The 20,154-nt window shown below is 32.0% G+C and overlaps 2 protein-coding genes across 4 annotated transcripts; one reads left to right on the top strand and one right to left on the bottom strand.

The window, feature by feature from the left end:
- Positions 1-12,891: 12,891 nt before the first annotated feature.
- LOC107951192 (uncharacterized) lies at positions 12,892-14,155 on the bottom strand. Of its 2 annotated transcripts, XM_041086308.1 has the most exons (3): positions 13,652-14,125; positions 13,431-13,541; positions 12,892-13,078 (listed from the first exon to the last, which is right to left on the bottom strand). In XM_041086308.1, the coding sequence occupies exons 1-3, from the start codon at positions 13,852-13,854 to the stop codon at positions 13,048-13,050; spliced, it is 345 nt and encodes a 114-aa protein (XP_040942242.1). In that variant the 5' UTR covers positions 13,855-14,125; the 3' UTR covers positions 12,892-13,047. The 2 variants fall into 2 exon arrangements, 1 of the variants encoding a protein (XP_040942242.1); XR_005908964.1 differs by having other exon boundaries at positions 12,892-13,561; positions 13,652-14,155.
- Positions 14,156-16,604: 2,449 nt separating this feature from the next.
- On the top strand, positions 16,605-19,782 carry LOC107951193 (uncharacterized). 2 transcript variants are annotated; one of them, XM_016886136.2, is made up of 8 exons: positions 16,605-17,156; positions 17,248-17,391; positions 18,214-18,240; positions 18,319-18,481; positions 18,561-18,665; positions 18,840-18,935; positions 19,323-19,436; positions 19,561-19,782. In XM_016886136.2, the coding sequence occupies exons 1-8, from the start codon at positions 16,980-16,982 to the stop codon at positions 19,614-19,616; spliced, it is 882 nt and encodes a 293-aa protein (XP_016741625.1). In that variant the 5' UTR covers positions 16,605-16,979; the 3' UTR covers positions 19,617-19,782. The 2 variants fall into 2 exon arrangements, with proteins under 2 accessions (XP_016741625.1, XP_016741626.1); XM_016886137.2 differs by having other exon boundaries at positions 16,623-17,156; positions 18,561-18,653.
- Positions 19,783-20,154: the final 372 nt, after the last annotated feature.

The raw sequence follows: 20,154 nt of genomic DNA, 5'->3' as shown, positions 1-20,154 counted from the left end.
GTCATAGTAATTATTATTCGACATTCCTCTTCTGCATCATTCAGAGTTGGAGAGTAGCGATTTTGTAATAAAAACCAAAGAAACTGCCGAATCCTTTGTGGAACATTCAACTTCCAAACCAAATCTCGTTTTTTTTCTCTCAAACAGGCCATCCGTTATGCGCAACTTTACTATAGCCAGTGGCCACTGTGCATTGACCATTTTCTGTCAACATCCACCAGAGGCGAATGTAAGGGGCTGGCAGGGGCCCGGCCCCCTAAAACAGAAAATTGTTGTTTTAGTTCTTTAGAAAATTTTAAAATTTTAAATTAGTAAAGGTAAAATTGCACTTTGGCCCTCTAAAATTATAAAAATTTAATTTAATCCTTTAAAAATTATAAAGATATAGACTATTAAAAATTAAAAATTTATTTTTCCCCCTTAAAGAAATATTTTTGCTTCGCTCTTGACCTCCACACCACTTGATTAGCTTCCGCATCATCTTGTGGGGATGAATACTTGCAATGTGCATTAGTACATTCCTTGTTTGATTAATCATAGTTGATTTAGAATTAAATAGATATCACACTTAAAAAATTGGAATAAAATTATCAATTGAGACTTAGCTCGATTGATATCGACATTATTCCTCCTGTATTGAAGTACATTATCCTTCTATTTAAAAATTGAAGAGGAGCTATGAATAATTCTAAAAATTGTATAAAAACAAATAAATATGATAAAAATCTATAAAGAAATTAATATTAAAAAATTGGCATAAAATTTTACAGGATATACTAGCTACTCATAAAAACGATAACTTTAACTTAAAAATATACTGATCTAGGATTAAAACCAATAACTTAGATGGGAAACATAAAAATTGCTTTAAAAAACAATAATATATATATATATATAAACATTAAACATGTATCATGTAGGAATGCAGAGTTTTTATTGGATCATCTCCATGTGTTGAAATATATGTCTTTAATTACATGTATAAGCAGAAGCACAAAATTACAACATCCGCCATCAAAATTTGGATATCAAAGATTCTCATATACCATTGAAATCGGTACTCCAAATGCCACCTTTACCTCTCTTTTTTGCGTACTCAACTAATTTATTAAATAACTGAGCCACCTAACTATTTTGCTAAATAAGAATTATAACTCAAATATGTACATATAAATATGAAGAAAAAAAACCCAATTATATTGTATTATATTTACATGGTGTAAAGTCTAAAAACGATATCAAATAAATATTAAAATAAAATAATGCAAACATTAATTGAGCTCGTTCTAATCGCACGACACTTAAGCCTGCTTGCAATTTTAAACGTGGCAACGAGGCAGGCCACAAGTTTCAGTTGAGATCAAACATCGCGCGTTGTGTCGTACGAGGCCATCGCGAGCTAAATGCAATTTTAATGAATATTTTATTCAAATTCAATTTATGCTATCATCTCCGTTGATTGGTTTAGCGTCGTTCGATGGCTTCTTGACGAAGAAAAGCGCAAAAAAGTGTGGAGTTTAAATTATAATTTATGTTATATGGATACCAAAATATCAGACGCTGATTCACAAATTCGATGATTAAATATGTGTTTTTCTTCTAATTGTGGAAAGGGTAAATACAAAAACTTGCTCTCTATCTTCATATCATATTTTAACTTTTAATTGTGAATTTTTTATTTTTATTTTTATTTATAAGGTATATTTTTAACGCTTTGAATAAATTAATTTTAAATATATTTTTAATTAATTAAATATATTTTTATTAATAGAAACCAATGTTTAGAAATTTTAATAAAAATTTTACAATTATGGGTGATTGAATTAATTATAGAATTTTTTTAGTAAAAAAAAACTTTATTATCGAAAACAGTGATTAATCGCTTTATCGCGGATGCTTCATCTATAAAATGTACTCCATTCTTATGAGTAAAGATTAAACTTCTAATCTCATGATTAAGGGATAAGATAATCAATTATCACATTATACTTTATGGTTAACTATAAACATAAGGGAGAGGCTGGATCGAGGTGTTGCATCCTTGAATTGGGTAAATTTTTGTCCTAGCTACCAATTAGAACACTTGAATCACTCTTTCTCAGATCATTGTCCGATTCTTTTCGATACCATGGGAAAGCAAAGGAATAATCTATTTAATAAAGACAATCTTTTCCGGTTTGAGACCAAATGGCGTTTAGATAATTCTTTTGAGGAGGAGATAAAAAGAAATTGGGCTGATATTTCAAGAAGTGTCCCGGATAAGCTTGTGAGATTGGGACAGCAGCTTCAGAAGTGGAGTAGATCCAAGAATAGAGAGCAAAAGAAAAACCGTGTGGATCATGAAGAAAGACTAAACTTGGAATACCCCTTACTCGTATTCAACGCCGGAACAGGGTACGGGGCATTACTGGACTTATATCGCAAGCAAACATACAAATCGAGTCATACATTTACATCTAAATAAAAACCATTTGTATTCAATGTAACACCCCGAACCCGAGACCGTCACCGGAGTCGAACACGAGGTGTTAACAGACTTTAACCACTTATAAACAAATTTCCCAGACACTGCCAATCTGCGTACTAGTCGCTTTAAAAATCATATCTTGAGTTCAGAAACTCGGAATCCAGTTCTGTAAATTTTCCCTGAAACTAGACTCATATGCCCATCTACATATTTTTTTCTAGAATTTTTTGTTGGGCCAATTAGTACAGTTTATTAGTCAAAGTCTCCCATGTTACAGGGATCGACTACACTGACCTTTGCGCATTACAACTTGGATATCTCCCTGTACAGGGCTTCAATACTGATGTCGTTTGTTTCTATAGAAACTAGACTCAAAGAGGAATCTATACATATATGTAATGACTCCTAATTATCTCTGGTTAATTTATAATGAATTTCCAAAGTCGAAATAGGGAATCCAGAAACCGTTCTGGCCCTGTCTTACGAGAACCTGAATATCTCTTAACATACTGCCCATATGATCATTTAGTTACTTTTCTATGAAAATAGATTCATCAAGGTTCGTTTACATAATTTATTCACTATTTAATTCCCTTTCTACTATTTTTAGTGATTTTCCAAATCTACAACACTGCTGCTGTCAGCATCTGCCTTTAAGGTAGACTTTACCTATTTCATAGTTTCCATGATTCAACTAACCCTTTTAGCATAAATAGCACAAATTATGATAGTGATTAACCATTCCCATGGCCAATCCTTGTTAAGCATATCCACACCTCTCAATAACCATATCCATACCAAATGATTATAACATTATACTCAAACATATATAAGCCATTTTCGCATGGCTATCCAAAATTATACAAGTCCAAAGGGTCCATGACCCCCAACAAAAAGGATAGTCCTATACATGCCATTTCGAAGTTCAACCAAAATTGTACCAAAAAGGGGGGGCTTTGATAGTGTGGGCGACTTCGACTTCAAAATCCCGAGTCCGATAGCTGGAGAACCAAAATCTATAAAACAGAGAATCAAGGAGACGGAGTAAGCAATTTATGCTTAGTAAGTTTTGAGCAAGGGATTCCAGCACAACAAAAGTATAGCATTTATGTAGCTAAACGGATAATTTCATATGCACAATTTTTCAATATCATACTTACTTCACATTACCAACCCTTTTATTCATACACAAAGATCAACTTAGCCAAAGGCCGGTAGCTCATTTATCAACTGAGCGAATACTTATTTGTAAGGGCTCAACTAATTCAAAGCACATACGAAACATACCTCAATGTTGGGATGTTTCAAGCGTATTAACTGAAATTTTTACAGCAAGATCATTCATTCCCAAATCACGTACCTTCGGAATTTAACCGGATATAGCTACTCGTTCAAATGCCTTCGGGACATAGCCCGGTTATAGTAACTCGCACAAATGCCTTCGGGACTTAACCCGGATTTAGTAACTCGCACAAATGCCTTCGGGACTTAACCCGGATTTAGTAACTCGCACAAATGCCTTCGGATCTTAGTCTGGATATGGTCACTTAGCACAAAGCCTTCGGGACTTAGCCCGGACATCATTCAAATAACCATGCACTTTTAACAATAAATCATGGCACATTCGTATTTCGTTTTCGTTAGCAAAACTCAAACACAAGACACTTATCATTCTTGCAATTTCGGCTCAATAGCCACACACAAAGAGCATGATTTTGATTTGCTTAAAACATGATCTAATCAAATCATAATTTAAGCTCTTTTACTCAAGAACTTACCTCGGATGTTGTCGAACGATTCCGATAGCTATTCGACCACTTTTTCCTTCCCTTTATCGGATTTAGTTCCCCTTTGCTCTTGAGCTTAATTAAACAAATAAATTGATTTAATCATTTGAGCATCGAAAAGAGGAACACAAGGCACTTAGCCCATATTTATACATTAGACATTAAAGTCACATATGTACGGAATCATGAATCAAACTCAACATTTTAGCTAATTTCCCCCTTGGCCGAATTTTCTAAGCCAAGACAAAAGCATCAATATGCTTGCCTCTAACCGAATACATGCAACACCAATCTCCTTCCTATGGCCGAATATGCATGTCTATGTTGGGGCCGATTGCAACACTTAATACATTCTACAAGTATGGTCACTTGTATTGACTAAACACCATTTTGTTTCAAGTTCAAAACTTGGCTAATACACACATATATACACTAGTAAAGCATCCTCTCCCTTTCCATCAATTTAACACATGCATTACTCATTAATATACAAAAATTATATTCGGCCTTAGCACACAACTTGCTAGCCGATTCTTCTCCATCTAGCAACTAATGCACATATGTGCTCACTCAAAAATGCTAAAAAGAAGATTCAAGAATCATCAATCCACCATCACATGCATCATTAACAAGCTTCATATTTAGCATGCAATGGCATTAACACAAAATCCACCTAGGCCGAATATCATCCCCATGACATAGCAAATATTTGAACCATGGGCTAATTAGAACTCAAGCTAGCAACTAAAAACCTGTATGAATCTCATGGCACAACCTCAAACATACCTTGATCTAGATACAAGTATGGCCAAACCTCCTCCTAATCCTCTTCCAAACCAAACATGAAGCAAGAACTCCTTCCTCCTTCCTTAGAATTTTCGGCCAAAAGAAGATGAAAAAGGATGAACAAAATTTTTCTTTTCTTTTCTTTAACTCACGGCAATGGGGGGGAAACAACCACACATTTTTTTTTGTTTCCATTTCTTTATTACCCATACTCCTTATTTTATTTTTCCTAACATACCTCACTAACATAACATGTTTGTGACATGTTTCCACTCATAGCATGGCCGGCCACTATGCCTTAATTTGGGTAAATTGACATGCAAACCCATCATTTTCACAATATGCATTAATAGGCCACTTTGCATTTGCCTAGCACATTTCAAAATTTTCTCACATAAGTCCTATTTGATAAAATTCACTTACAATCGACTAAATCGAAGCTTGAAATTTTCACACATTCATAATTACATATTCTAGACAATAAATATCACATTCGAACATTTCGGTGACTCGGTTTAGCGGTCCCAAAACCACTTCCCAACTAGGGTCAATTTTGGGCTGTCACATTCAATCATAATGTCCTTAATACGAGCCTACGAGGCTCAAAACATGCTTTAGAAGTGGTACAGGACTAAACCGATAAATCAAGAAATTTTTACAAAACTTAGAAAATTTTTGCTATGTACAACGGTTATACGTACGTGTGGACAGGCCGTGTGGTCACACACGCCTGTGTCCCTAACCCGTGTAACTCTCTGACTTACAATGCATGAACAAATTGAAGTCAAACGGCCAAGTCGCACGTCTGTGTGCTAGGCCGTGTGGTTAATTTAATTTTCATAAAATAGGTGCAGACTTCACACGGTCGAGACACACGCCCATGCCTAAGGCTGTGTCCCTCACACGGCTGAGACACACGCCCCTGTCTCTGCCCATGTGCTCAATTCTAAGCATTCCATTTCTCAAAATTAAAGTGTAGGGGACACACGGCCGAAACACATGCCCATAAGACAAGCTGTGTATCACACACGCCTGTGTGTCTGCCCATATGGACAAAATAAAGGCTATTTACCGAGCCATTTGTCACCCTAATTTGCACATACACATCCACCATCTTAATGGCATAAATTATGGCATACTTAGGCAACCAAAACATCCACAAAACAAGGCCAAATCATTTCATTTCACTATCCACACTCAACATATTTATCACAACATATTTTTCCAAACCAAATCATACCAAACTCACATTCTATAAGTTTCAACATGGCTACCAATAACATGCATAATTTTACTTAGTTTTCCTAGCGTACCAATGAGCCAATCTTACCCATTCAACAACAAAACCATTAAGTCACATTCAACCATTTATCAAGCATTTATAAACCACATCACGACTTTGACAATTATAAGCCAATACATTTGGCCAAATTCATAACGACACATATAACAAAATGACCAAGTCCCTATACATGCTATATTCTCAAAATGTTTAAAATCATCGGTACCTAAAATAACATTTTGATAGTGTGATGTGAACTCCGACGATCTCCAATCCGAGTTAGCTTGGTGACACTATAAAACATGGAAAATAAAACGGAGTAAGCTATACAGCTTAGTAAGCTCGTATGAAAGAAATAAGCAAACCTTACCATACATTAACATGCAAGTAGTATAACTTAAGATAATGTAATTTACCATAATCTGATGAACATAATTTACTTCCATCTCAACTTACCTTGAAATTGTTATTTCACGAATTTATAATCATAAGCTTTAAGTACATACCTGTACCATCTTCGTAATAATTTCATACTTAGTCTCATTGTTAGCATATCCAATGAACCACTCGGAATAAAAATGTCGGATACTTGAGAAATCTCATACACAAGGTATCACATATGTAGCCATCGCTACCACTATCTCATAACACATATATGCTCGCTCTCGAGCCATTAACGGGCCTGCTCACACAAGCTGTCAATCAAGACGTAGCTACTTGGTGCTGCCACACAAGTTGTCAAGTAACTGCAACATATGCTAGTATACGCAGCCATCGATAGGACGTACAGGACCAGCACCCAGATCTCATAACATAAAACCCTATTGACATGTCAGTCGTATCCTAGTCTATTCCTAAGGTTCAATTGGGATTTCTCGCTTGCCAAATTGTAGTCAAATGTGTCCGTAAGGTCTATTACACAATTCATGCATAAATTAAAGCATTTAAAATACATACCTCAGTTACAAAAATGACAAAAAGGACCTGTTTGTCAATTACTTTATTTTTCCCCCAATCTAGATCCAAACTTCGTTTTTCTTGACCTATAATGTCAAATTTAACTTATTTAATCATCACATTATTAAATTTAGCCTAGAAACAATTATGGTAAAATTTACATTTTTACCCCTAACTTTTTAACATTTTACAATTTAGTCCTTAGGCTCGTAAAATGAATTTCTTTCAATTTCTTCACAACCCAAGCCTAGCTGAACCTTTTTCATGCTCATGACAGCCTATATTTTTCATTTATTCAAAATTTACCACATATTTTAGAACCTTTTACAAATAGGTCCCCTTTTTGACATTTTCATCAAAAGTCACTTTGTAAATGTTGTTTATCTAACATCAAACATACATTTTCTACCATTAAACATCAAAGTACATAAATATTCATCATGGGTCAAATTTTGGACTTTAATCCTTCCTTAAATGAGTCCTTGAAATAGCTAAATCAAGTTACAACGATCTCAAAAAAGTAAAAATCATTAAAAACGAGGCAAGAATGAACTTACAATCAAGCTTGAAAGTGGCCAAAACCCTAGCTATGGATTCCCTTGAAAATTCGGCTACGAAAATGAAGATGAATAAAAATTTTGACTTTATTTTAACTTACTAAATCATTTAATTACTAGTTTACCAAAATACTCTTAATGCAAAACTTTGGAAATTCACCTAACCATGTCCATTTTTGTCCATTAAGGAGTATAATGGTCTAATTACCATTTAAGGACCTCCAATTTAAACTTTCATAGCAATTATACACCTTTAACTTATAGAATTCAAGTTTTGCATCTATTGCAATTTAGTACTTCTAGTCTAATTGAGCACTCAATCGATAAAATTTCTTAACGAATTTTTCACACAATTATTATATCATATTGTAGACCTTAAAATAATAATAAAATAAATATTTCTACTTCAGATTTGTGGTCTTGAAACCACTGTTCTGATTTGACTCAAAAATGGGTTGATACAAAACTGTCTTTATAATCGGGAACCAACAGAGAAGATTCTTGCTGAAATCATAGATGTTCAATTGGGCCTTAACTTAGAGGCTGATCAGCAAGAAATTTTTTGGGAATAACAAGCTCGCGTCAATTGGCTAAAAAATAGAGACAGAAATACCAGTTATTTTCATTAAGTAGCTGTTCAACGCCAGCTCCGTGGTTGAATCAATGAGTTAGAAGGGACAAATGGCGCAAGGATTTTCATGACTGAGGAGATGCTAAAGCTTGCTTCGGATTTTTTTGGTAACTTGTTTTCAACTTCGGATATGGGTTCAGATGAGAGTGTATTCGGGTTAGTGGAAAAAAGAGTTACTGTTGATATGAATGATTTTTTACTTCAACAATTTATAGAGGAGGATATCTCCTATGCTATTAAGATGATGGCACCATTGAAAGCTCCCGACATTGATGGCTTTTCAGCAATTTTTTTCCAAAGGTACTGGCATATTTTTGAATCTAAAATTTCTAGTTATTGCTTATCTATTTTGAATAGTGAATCTGAAATGGGAGATATTAATAAAACCCGTATTATTTTGATCCCTAAAGTCCACAAACCGAAAAATCTCTCACAATTTAGACCCATAAGTCTTTGTAACGTAGTTTACAAAACTATCATGAAAATCTTGGTGAATTGTATGAGTGCTATTTTGGGAAACTGCATTAATGAAGCTCAAGGGGCTTTTAGCCAGGAAGACATATTTCAGATAATGTGCTTATTGCTTATGAGGTCATTTATTCTTTGAAAATGAAGAAGAAAGCAAAGAAGGGAAATTTTGGCTTAAACTCGATATGAGTAAAGCATGTGATCGTGTTGAATGGGATTTTTTGGCCGAAATGATGACTCATTTGGGGTTTCATGCTGATTGGATTGTTCTTATTATAAGATGTGTTTGTTCTGTCTCCTATTCGGTGAGCCTTAATGGTTCGAACGGTGAGTGGTTCGAACCTTCAAGAGACTTAAGACAGGGAGATCCACTTAGCCCTTATCTCTTTTTTATTTGTGTAGAGGGTTTTTCAACACTAATTAACGAAGCAAAGCAAAAGGGTCTGATGAGAGGGGCTTCTGTTGGTAGGGAAATATTTTCGATCAACCACTTGTTCTTCCCAAACGACTGTATTCTTTTTGGAGATGATTATAACGAGGGAGCTAATGTGGTCTAAGATATTATTAGAGAGTATGAGATGATTTTGGGTTAGAGGGTGAATTTTGATAAGTCACTGATCTACTTTGGGGCTAATGTAGATGTAAATGTCAAGGACACCATAATTAATGTCTTGGGTGTGAGGGTAGCTTCAAACCCTGAGAAGTACTTAGGGTTGCCTATGATGGTTGGACGGAAAAAGACTTGGGCTTTTGCCAACTTTATCCATTGGTTTAGAAGACGTATCAAAGGTTGAAGCTTACGCTACTGATCAATGGGGGGAAAACAAGTTTTCGTTAAATTAGTTTTACAGTCTATACCGGTTTACGTTATGCAATGTTTTGCTTTGCTGAAAATATTATGTCGAAAACTTGAAGGTATTATGAACAAGTTTTGGTGGTCTAATAATAAATCGACTACGGGTATCCATTGGAGTAATTGGGACGCTTTGTGTAAACCAAAAAATGTTGGTGGGCTGGGTTTCAAAAATCTGTTTTTGTTTAATAAAGCCTTATTAGCAAAACAAGTGTGGCGTTTTTTATCCCAGCCCAATTTTCTTTTAGCTAAAGTTCTTAAAGCTCGTTATTATCCTCATTCAGACATATTATCAACAAAGATAGGCTTTTACCCATCGTTTACTTGGAAGAGCATTTACAGTGCTTGGGATCTGATTGCCGATGGAATTTTAAGGCGAATTGGTAATGGAGCTAGCGTAAATATATGGAATGATCCTTGGCTGCCTGGAGTAGAGAACAACAGAATATCAGTTCAAAACATGAATCTGAACTGGACGATAGTGACTCGGTTAATCAAGGCTGAGACCAACACCTGGAACAAGGAGTTGGATTGCAACATTGTGGATGGAGATCAGGCAAATAGCATTCTTTCCTTCCCGCTATCTGGGGCTAGTTCAGAGGATATGCTAGTTTGGAAGCATGAGGGCACTAGGGAATACTCAGTGAAAAGTGGATATCGGGTCCTAGTTACAAAACATCTTCAGAACACTAATTACATCACTACTAATATTGAGGTTTACGAGGATTTTTACAAGTCTTTTTGGCCTATGCACATCCCAGCAAAAATTAAAATACATATCTAGAGATTGCTTAACAATTTTCTGCCTCATTACAGTAATTTGTTCCAAAGAACTTTGAGAGATGATGTAACACATTGAAAATTTTTACCGTAAGATATTATCCTTAATACAGTAAAATAAGGAAATAAAGTGACAAGAAGAAGAAAATTGAGTTATGTCATTGGGAAGTATATTATGACATATTGATTCAAGAAAGGACTAAATTGTAAAAGTGATAAAAGTTTTGTGGCCCAAGAGTAAATACTCAAAATTTGAGGGATTAAAGTGTAAATATGAAAAAGTTGAAGGACTAATAGTGCAAATATTTTAAGGGTGGAATGATCTAGAAACCAAGGAAAATTGATGAATAAGGACCAAATTGAATAGGTGAAGAATTATGAGGGACTAAATTGAAATTTTACCAAATTAAGTGATGACTCAAGAATAGAATTTTAAAAGATCACAAAGGGCAAAATGGTCAATTAGAAGAGAGAGAAATCTAGAAAGTAATGATGATGTTGGTGATATTTTATAGTTATTTAATTAGATAATTGTTATTTATTTAATATTTTAATAAGATATTTTATTATTTTATTATTTTATTTAGTCTATATATATGTGCGTGTGTGTGTGGAAAAAGAATATATACATCATCCATCTTTCTCCATGCATTTCACGTTAGAAGAAAAGAGAAGAAAGAAAGTTTTGCTTTCTTTACAATTTAGTCCTTCCACCAAAAATTCACTCTTTTCACCTAAAAATCAAAAGAATTTTCATAGCTACCAAGAGAGAAAAATGTTAAAGAGACTAAGGGGAGTTCGAATATCAAGTTGGATTTAAGAAATAGAAGTTGGAGGAGAGAGAAAAATCAAGTTAAAGATTAAAATCAATGGGACAAGGTAAGAATTTTAAGGTTTCAATATATTTTAAGTAAAGTTTCTCATGTAAGGTAATATCAAAACCATGAAAATGATGTTAAGGTAGAGTTTTATTATATAAGGATCTATGTTCTTGATATATTAGTGAAGGGAAATGAGAGAATAATGGGAAATATGGTAGAGAATGGAAATAAGAGTGTTATAAACTTGGTAATCAATATATTGCACTAAAGTAGTTTTGGACAGCAACAATAGGCTAACTTTTAAAAATCACAAAAATGGTATAAATTTAATTAGAAGCTAAGTGAGATATGGAATTAAAGCTTATTGAGTCTATTTTCATATACAAGAAATAGAGAAAGTAAAGGAATTCTGTATTCTGATATATTTATATTTTTGTGAGACTGGTTCAGAATGATTTAGAGATCCCCTATTCTGACTTTAAAAAATCATTAAAAATTATAAAAAAATAATTTTGGGACATAATTTACATGGTTAGATTCCTTAATTAGTTTATTTTTATAAGAAACAAATGATAACATCATTTAAAGAGATAATTAAAATTTAGTGAAGAGTGGTCAGAACTGTCAAATAGCAAAACAGGGGATAATTTAATGAATAAACTGTACTAATTGGCTAAACCAAAAATTATAAAAATTTTATGGTAAGAATAAATGTGAGTCTAATTTCAGGTAAAATTAACGGATCTTAATTTGGAGTTCTGTAGCTCAAGATATAGATAATTTAGTGACTATGACTCAAATGGACAGCTTTGAATATACATATAAGTAAATAGTGAAATTATAGATAATGTTACTTATAAGCATATTATATAAATTAAGGATGTGGAATGGAGAGGAGGAGGAGAAAAATATGTATGAATATTCAACTAGCATAACTAATTTGCATGTTTTAGGCTCAGGGACTAAATTAAATAAAAGTAAAACTTTATGAATAATTTTGTAAAAATGTTAGAAATGATCAATTTGCATGAAGCGGATTATTTTATTATTTAAAATTACAAAATTGAATAAAATTATTAATTTAGTTCAAGATCGGGAAAAAACATGTTTTAAGGATTAAATTGAAAAGTGTTGAAATTATGAAAAATTCTGATAATTTATAAAATATATGGGTTGTTATCAATTTGTATGAGAATAACGACTGGAAATAAAGATTAAATTGTAATAATTTTATTTTTAAATGCATGAAATATCGATATAATGATTTACCTTATTTATGTTTTTGAAGAAATGACTAAAGAATGATATTTATCATGATATGTCAATATGTGATTATTTTTGATATGTTGATACAAGGAAATTAAGTATATTGAGACAAGTAATAAATTCAAGTAAAACATGTCGAGAAAAATAAGTATGTTTAAGGCACAATATGATTGATTTTAATTTGTTCAAATATGAACGTTAGATGAAATAAAATATCTAATAAATAAATCGGTAACTCCGGTAATGCTCCGTAACTTTATTCCGGTGACGAATTCGGGTTAGGGGCGTTACAGATGAAGTTGATTGTCATCTTTGTAAGGAAGCTCCAGAAGATACTAATCATCTTCTGTGGTCCTATGGTATACTACAGAGTGTCTGGGCGTCCCTTCAAATCAGAATTGCTCCAATCGATAGCACTTTAAACTGCAAAAATCATTTTGTTAATACTTTCTTTGTAGCAGATGAACAGAATAAACAACTTATTGCAATTTTCCTATGGGCTCTATGGTACAGAAGAAATAAGTTGATTCATGAAGGTGTTAAATTTTCTTTGCAGGATCTGTTAGGTTTCATTCGAGGCTATGGTCAAGAAATAAGTCTATGCCAAGAGCTGGGAGTTTCTTGTAGATCTCTTCCGAAAGAATTTTGGAGTCCTCCAGATTTGGGTTTTATCAAATTAAATTTTAACACAACCTTTCAAAGTGACTCTAGAACTTTTACAACAACAATTTTGGCTAGAGGTTCTAAAGGAGAAATTGTAGGAGCAGAAACTTATCTATTTGAGGACGTTGTCGACGCGTTCGTGGCTGAAGCAAGGGCATGTGAAAGGGCTTTGCTCTTTGCTTTTAGAATGGGTTTCCGGTGCTTGGTTGTGGAAAGGGATTCTCTAACGGTCATAAAAAAAAACTTAAGATAAAGGAAGAAGATAAATCGATTCTTAGATCTATTATTCATCATATTCGTAATTTGGAAAATTGCTTTGAAGAAGTTAGTTACCTTTTTGTTCCCCGACTGGTCAATAGAGCGGCCCATACTTTGGCAATCGAAGGAAGGAGAAGACAAAGTTCTAGTATTTGGGTTGACGGGGTTCCGGTTTCAGTAAAGATGATAGTGGAAAATGATTGGATGGTTTGGACACAGAGACACCAAAGTTCATTGTAGATTGCTTTAATTGTGGAGAAGGTTCTCTGAATCTCCATGGCTGGACTCAAAGCTTTTGGGTTTCCTTTTACTCATCTCTAGATCGTCTTTTAACGTAGGAGGAGGAAGTTGTTTCGGCTGGTATTCTGATTGTGAACTGTCTTGGTTTTGGTTTAGGGTGGTTTTGGATCACTTGCATTTATGGTTTTGTTTTTCCAGTGTGCGGTTTTTAGTTGTTTTTGGCCGTTTGGCCTGCTGCTGTGTTGTCTTTTCATTTTGTTTTTTGCTGTAAACTTTTGCCTACCCACCTTGAGTCGTGTGCTTAATAAATATCAGTCATTTCTACTAAAAAAAACTATAAATTTTTTATTTGTCTCATATTTTTTTAATTATTAATGTTTTATATATTTTTATTATTAAAAAATAAAATGATTAAAAAATCAGAGTCAAGAGAAAAAAATTGAATATTCAAACAAAAAAATTAAAAGAATAAACTAAATATTACATAAAAAAAACTAAAGTATTTAGTTTGTAAAAATTCAAATTAAATTTTAAATATATAATGATTTATTTGGTCCTCCAACTTAAAAAAAAATCCTTTCATTTATTTATTTTTACCTTTTTAACCTTTAAACTTGAGTTTTTTTGTTAAATTACCTCTAAATGAAAAGAAATGTTAATGTTTTTTTAACCTTATTGACATGACATCCACATGTATGAAATATCAGTATTTAATTATTTTTTAAATTTAAAAATTTTAAAATTATAACAACTATTTAAAAAAATAAAAAATTAATAAAAACTATAAACAAAAATATTTTTAAAAATTAATTAAATGTTGACGGGTCATTTATGTGGTAATCTACGTATATCATGTCATCAAAGTTAATAAACATTAACTTTTTTACTCATTTTAAAATGATTTAACAAAAAATATAAGCTCAAAAGTTAAAAAAAGAAAAAATTAAATGTAGAGTTAAAGTAAAATTTTTTTATAAAGTTGGAAGGCTAAAAAAATTCAATTATAAAAGGAAAGCAACCAAAATTTAATTTCTTAAATTTGAATATAGAAAAATTTGAAAATAAAGTCAAACAAAATCATAAATTTCACCCAAAATTATAGCACAGTCCCACAGGCAAATAAAATCATTTAAGAAAATAAAAAATGTAGAATTTAAAATATTTATTGAAGTTTGTTTAGGTAATGTAAGACCACAAAAATAAATGATGTATCATGCGATAATGTGTAATTTGAAGGTTAAATTAATAAAAATATCATAGATAAGACAAAACGGTGATGAATAGTCATGTTTAATTCAAATCTATTTGGACCTCACAAATTTTAATGAAACTCAATAACACTTTAAATATATTTTCTATTTTCTATTTTTATGCATAAACTGAATTTATTAAATTAGTTAATGAATTCATTTTTAAATGCCATAATTTAAATTTAAAATAATTATTTTGATTTGCTAAGTAAATATTAGCGATGTCGCTATTCTTGTAGTAATTTAAAAAAAATTAAGTTTTAATTTAATTAATATTTTTATTATTATAATATTCAAAAGAATATTGATTGGAATGTGCTATTATTTTAATTCAAGAGTTGAGTGAAAATATTCACCTAAGAAATTTATAAAAAAATTATTTTAAAAATTAAATGTGAAACTTATGATGTCATCTATTCACATTTCATAATCTCCTCATGTCTCTCTCTCTATATATAATATTTTTAGATTTATCAAAATACAAAATGACATAAATGTTATTAAAATAATGTTTTTTATTTTATAAAATAAACGAGTTTTTGATAATTTTTTAATTGGGTTGGAATCTAATTTAAAGGTGATACTAACTTAATCATTTCAGTTAATATATATTATTTTATGCTATTATTTTTAATTTTAATAAATATTAAAGTTTTATTAATTCAATTGTCATGAGTTTAAATTTTATTATATGTAAATTTTTATTGATTTTTTTAGAAAAATAAAAAAATAAAGTATTCTCGAATAATAAAATTTATTTTAAATATAGAAAGACATCAGAGTAAATTCTCTAACTGAGTTGGTGTTCGGTTGATTTGTGACACCAATTCGATCATAAACTGAAATAATAGTGTAAATATAATTAATGGAATTAATAAAATGTACATATTAAAATTAAAATGTATAAATATTAAAATAAAACTTTAATTGAATAAAAAAATTTAAAGTTTTACTAATCTAATTATCAAACAAAAATTTAAGTTCTACTATATGTATATTTTTATATTTGTTAAATAAAAAATTAGACTAGCTTCAAGTAATAAAAGTTAATTTTATATAAAAGAATCGAATTTGATGTCGGATTGCATGGTGATACCAATTTTATGATATATTCTAAATCTAAAAGTAGATTTTTAAAAAGAAATTAGGAAAACGGTATCGAGAGAAATTTTCGCGCGAGCAGGTGAAAAAGTTGAGAAAAAAAGGTTTAATTCTTTTTTTAGTCCCTGTATTTTTGTATATTTAAATTTTAGTATTTTTACTTTTTAATTTTAGAAGTTTAGTTTTTCTATTCTTTTAATTTAATAATCAAAGTTCAATTAATGACACGACACATGATCTAATAAAACGTTGGTTGTATTGGTAAAGTCGAGACTTTGAAAATTTGAATGCTTAGATTCGAATTTCTGCCATATGTTTTGATTGGAACTGTTGTATCTTACATGTAACTTCAAAAAACATATTATTAAACAAAAAATAAAAGGATTAAATTCTTAATATTAAAAGTAAAGACATTAAATTTTAAATGAACAAAGAGTATAGGGACTGAGTACAATTATATCAAAACAGAACTCTAACTTTGCACCTTGCTCTGCTATCTTTATATAACTCGACTGAAGAGACTATTTCTCTTCAAAATTTGAGATGATGAGTTTCTTTTCTTCACTGCCGATTTAGCCTTTCGGAGGTTTATCAGAAATGGACGGTTCTCACCTTTTCATCACTTTTTCTTCGTTTTGTTCTTATCTAGAGGCGTTGACTTGAAGTCGTCGTTTGTTTTTTTGAATCTTTGATCCATTCCCTATGCAAGTTTTTTGAAAGATTCAATCAATTGTTTGGAATCGAAAGTAGTGTGTAGTACAAATTCCGGGTAATCAAGTAGAGAGGCAGCTTTATTCTTGTAATCTAGTTTGATGGTGAAAAGAAAGCAGCAGCCGCCTCAAGAAATGGGGGGTACGGGCGGCGCTGAAGCGGCAGTGGAGGCTGAGACCGGAATCCAAGCCAAACGAAGGGGTACCAAATCTCTGAAAACGCAAGCTCAGAAGGATAAACATAACGAGAACTGTAAACGATATCGACTGAAAATTAAAGTACAGTGATCGTCAACTTTTCCCCTTCGTTTATTTATGTCTTTAATTAATTAATTGATTAATTTTTGCTTTGGTGATTTTATAACTAAAGATGAGGCGTAAGGAGGAGGAACAAGAGATCCCAAAGTTGAAGGATGAACACCAGAAGACGAAAATGGAGCTAGAGGAATACAAGTCTAAAATTGGGGTTATGGGAAATGAGATCCAACAACTTAAGAGAAAGCTTGAGGCACAGGTTCTGCACTCCCATTCCTCTCTCCTTTTAGTTTCATTTCAATAATAATTAGCTTAAACTATCATAAATTTGTTTGAATCACATGGAAAACCTTGAAATCTCCTAGAATACCCATTTATATGACTGTTTTTTAATCTTATTTTGTGAAATCATAATTGCTTTTTTATAGACAGCAAACTAGGAACAATTCAGGGGAATCCCACTGGATGGAAAGTTGATGTACGGAAATTTGTATTATATAAATCTTTGTTTTTTAAAAAAAATACTTGTTCAGAAAACTGTTTCTTGTAAATTTTTATAATTTATGTTTATTGCCATTTTTACTTAGTAGTTAGTACTTAACATTTGGTTAAGTTTATGTATCTTTTATTCAAAGATTTATCACTATTTATTTCTTTTTTATGATAAGGCCATAACTTAGTAGTAGAAAGGAAATTAGGGTAATTTTTAGATCCCTTGTTTAAGTGTCATTGGATCTAGTTTTCTCTATATTTATTCTAATTTATTTTGTGGATTTGTTCATACATACATATATATATTAGTTATTAGTTATCAGTCAGATAATTCTTTGTAATAATTGATCATGTTTGTGTCTATAGTCGAATGCATTGACTGTAATAATTATTGTAATTTCATGGACGGTTTCTCTTCGTCCAGCTGAATTGGAAATGTGTTACAGCTTTTCGGATGCTCTTTTTGTACCGAAATAGGTTTTGTCGTCTCTTTTCATGTTGGGGAGGGTTTGTTCTCACCATTTTTTTGGTTGAGGTAGTATTCTCTTATGTTAGATAAAGTTTATAATTCATCTCTCTTCAATTGCAGGGGCAAATGCTTACTTCTTTGGAAAAGGTATGCCGATTATGCTGTATATTGAATATTTGAGTTTCTGATATTCCATTGAGTGTTGAATTGAATTCTACATTGCAGATGGTAGAATGGTTTGCATTGCAGACCAATGTGCAAGGTGGTCAAGTTTTAGCAACTTCGGGAGCTGTTTTACAAAGTGTTAATGGATTAGTGAGTTTGGGAGAGACAGGGTCAACATACTTTCAACCTTCCATGGCTGGTTTTCTTCAGCAAACATGCTTTGGTAATTATATAAGTCACGAGCCACAACTTGATTAAATTGCTTGGTGTTGTATTGATAGACTTTTTTAACATGTTTGCAGACCAGGACTACAACATTACGGCATCTGCTGCTGCTGCTGCTGGTTTTGCAAATCATAACTTGCCCTTTGGGTCTGATGCCCCTAATAGTCAGGGTAATAAAGCAGGTTTTTGTACTCATCATTATATATTTTTGGTTTGTGTCTTTTTCCCCCCCAATTTGTGCGAAGGATTTTCATGTCTTTTCGGCATTAAAATTTTTGGTTTTATGCTGGTTAATTTAACTCTTAATTTCAAGGTCTTTCTCACGGCTTCCTGAATTAACTTTCTTGTTAATTTAGGAGACTGGACTAATTCTGCTACTGCAAATTATAACTTGCCTGAGTATGGTGCTACGAACAATCATGATAACATTTTCAACAATGTCGTTGGTGCTGGTAATACATTGAGTTTTTTTCTTTTTCTTTTTCTTTTTTTGCATTCATCATATTAGTTTATCTTGTTTATTGTATTTTTTTTTTAATTCTTCTCTCCAACTGCCACATGTTTTTATCACAGCTAATAGTCCAGTGGTAAATAACTTGTGGGGGTTTAAGTTCTACTGGCATGATCTCCAGTGGTCTAGTGGCAAATAAGTTGTGTAGTTTTAAGTTCTGTTGCCATGATGTCCATGATTCGAATATGTATATAGTGCTATTCTTTCTCGTCTCCTCCCAACTTAAAATGTAATGAAAGCTTAACAGTACCCCAAAAAAAAGCTTCTTTATTAGTAAAATTTACCCCTATGGTTACTTATTTTTTTATTTTTGGGGTTAAAAATGTAGGACTTCTTCCTACTGGTTCCTCCTTGGAGGCAAATCCTGAAGCGTCCTTCATGTTTGATGCTGCAAATGGTCATGAGAATGATGGTGATCTTTTACTCCATGGCCACGCTACAGGTAATAAATCAAGTTTTTGCATTTATTATATTGGTTTTCATCTTCTTTATATCTTAATTCTCCCATCTGATTGGCAAAGGATCATGTCCTGCTCATTCTTGATTAATTTTCCTTGTTAATTTAGGATTTCAACTTTCTGAAAATCCTTCTTCAGAGGCAGTTTGGAAATCTTCTCCATAAAACTCCACAGCTCAAGCAGAGCATTACTTGGCCATTTATGTCGTCTTATTTTTATCATATTATCGTGATTGTGCTTCCCCCAATGTTTCTATTGTTGCTGCAACTTTTTATGTTGAACATGTGTATTGATTTGTCTAAAGTTTGAATGTGCATTGTGCTATCAAAACATCTTTGTCTTTGTTGACCTAAACCAGCTGCTGAACTGTAAGAACATATTATGAGCAAAAGTGATGGTGAAAGTAGATATTGATGCAATAATTGCGTAAACCGCGGTGAAAATAGGGGTCAATAAATTGTTTACTTAATTTGGTTTCTATATGTCAACTGAGCTTAACTTGATAAGATGAATCTACCATATTTGAAATCAATACAACCAACAATCCTAGCTCTAATATATCTTAGTGAAGAATTCTCTTTTATACTTCAAAGATTAGATCTTTCACCACTAAAATCAATCATAAAAAAGTTTTATTGTCGAAATGCATTCTTACAAATATCATTACTTACTAAATAGATAACTGCTCCTAATAATTAGTAT

This window comes from Gossypium hirsutum, chromosome A02 (genome assembly GCF_007990345.1).
Source record: "Gossypium hirsutum isolate 1008001.06 chromosome A02, Gossypium_hirsutum_v2.1, whole genome shotgun sequence".
Lineage (NCBI taxonomy): Eukaryota > Viridiplantae > Streptophyta > Magnoliopsida > Malvales > Malvaceae > Gossypium > Gossypium hirsutum.
Note: the sequence above shows the minus strand (reverse complement) of the source record. Positions and strands in the feature narration are given on the sequence as shown.

What these genes read in the sequence shown, in the direction of transcription:
- LOC107951192 (XM_041086308.1), bottom strand. Translation starts at nt 13,854, where the DNA reads ATGGAGATTCAGAGAACCTTCTCCACAATTAAAGCAATCTACAATGAA. An exon ending in ACCAGTCGGGGAACAAAAAG is followed by an intron (nt 13,542 to 13,651) that starts GTAACTAACTTC and finishes TATGACCGTTAG; the next exon opens with AGAATCCCTTTCCACAACCA. An exon ending in TCGACAACGTCCTCAAATAG is followed by an intron (nt 13,079 to 13,430) that starts ATAAGTTTCTGC and finishes TGATTTTTGCAG; the next exon opens with TTTAAAGTGCTATCGATTGG.
- LOC107951193 (XM_016886136.2), top strand. Translation starts at nt 16,980, where the DNA reads ATGGTGAAAAGAAAGCAGCAGCCGCCTCAAGAAATGGGGGGTACGGGC. An exon ending in TGCTTACTTCTTTGGAAAAG is followed by an intron (nt 18,241 to 18,318) that starts GTATGCCGATTA and finishes TCTACATTGCAG; the next exon opens with ATGGTAGAATGGTTTGCATT. An exon ending in TCTTCAGCAAACATGCTTTG is followed by an intron (nt 18,482 to 18,560) that starts GTAATTATATAA and finishes ACATGTTTGCAG; the next exon opens with ACCAGGACTACAACATTACG.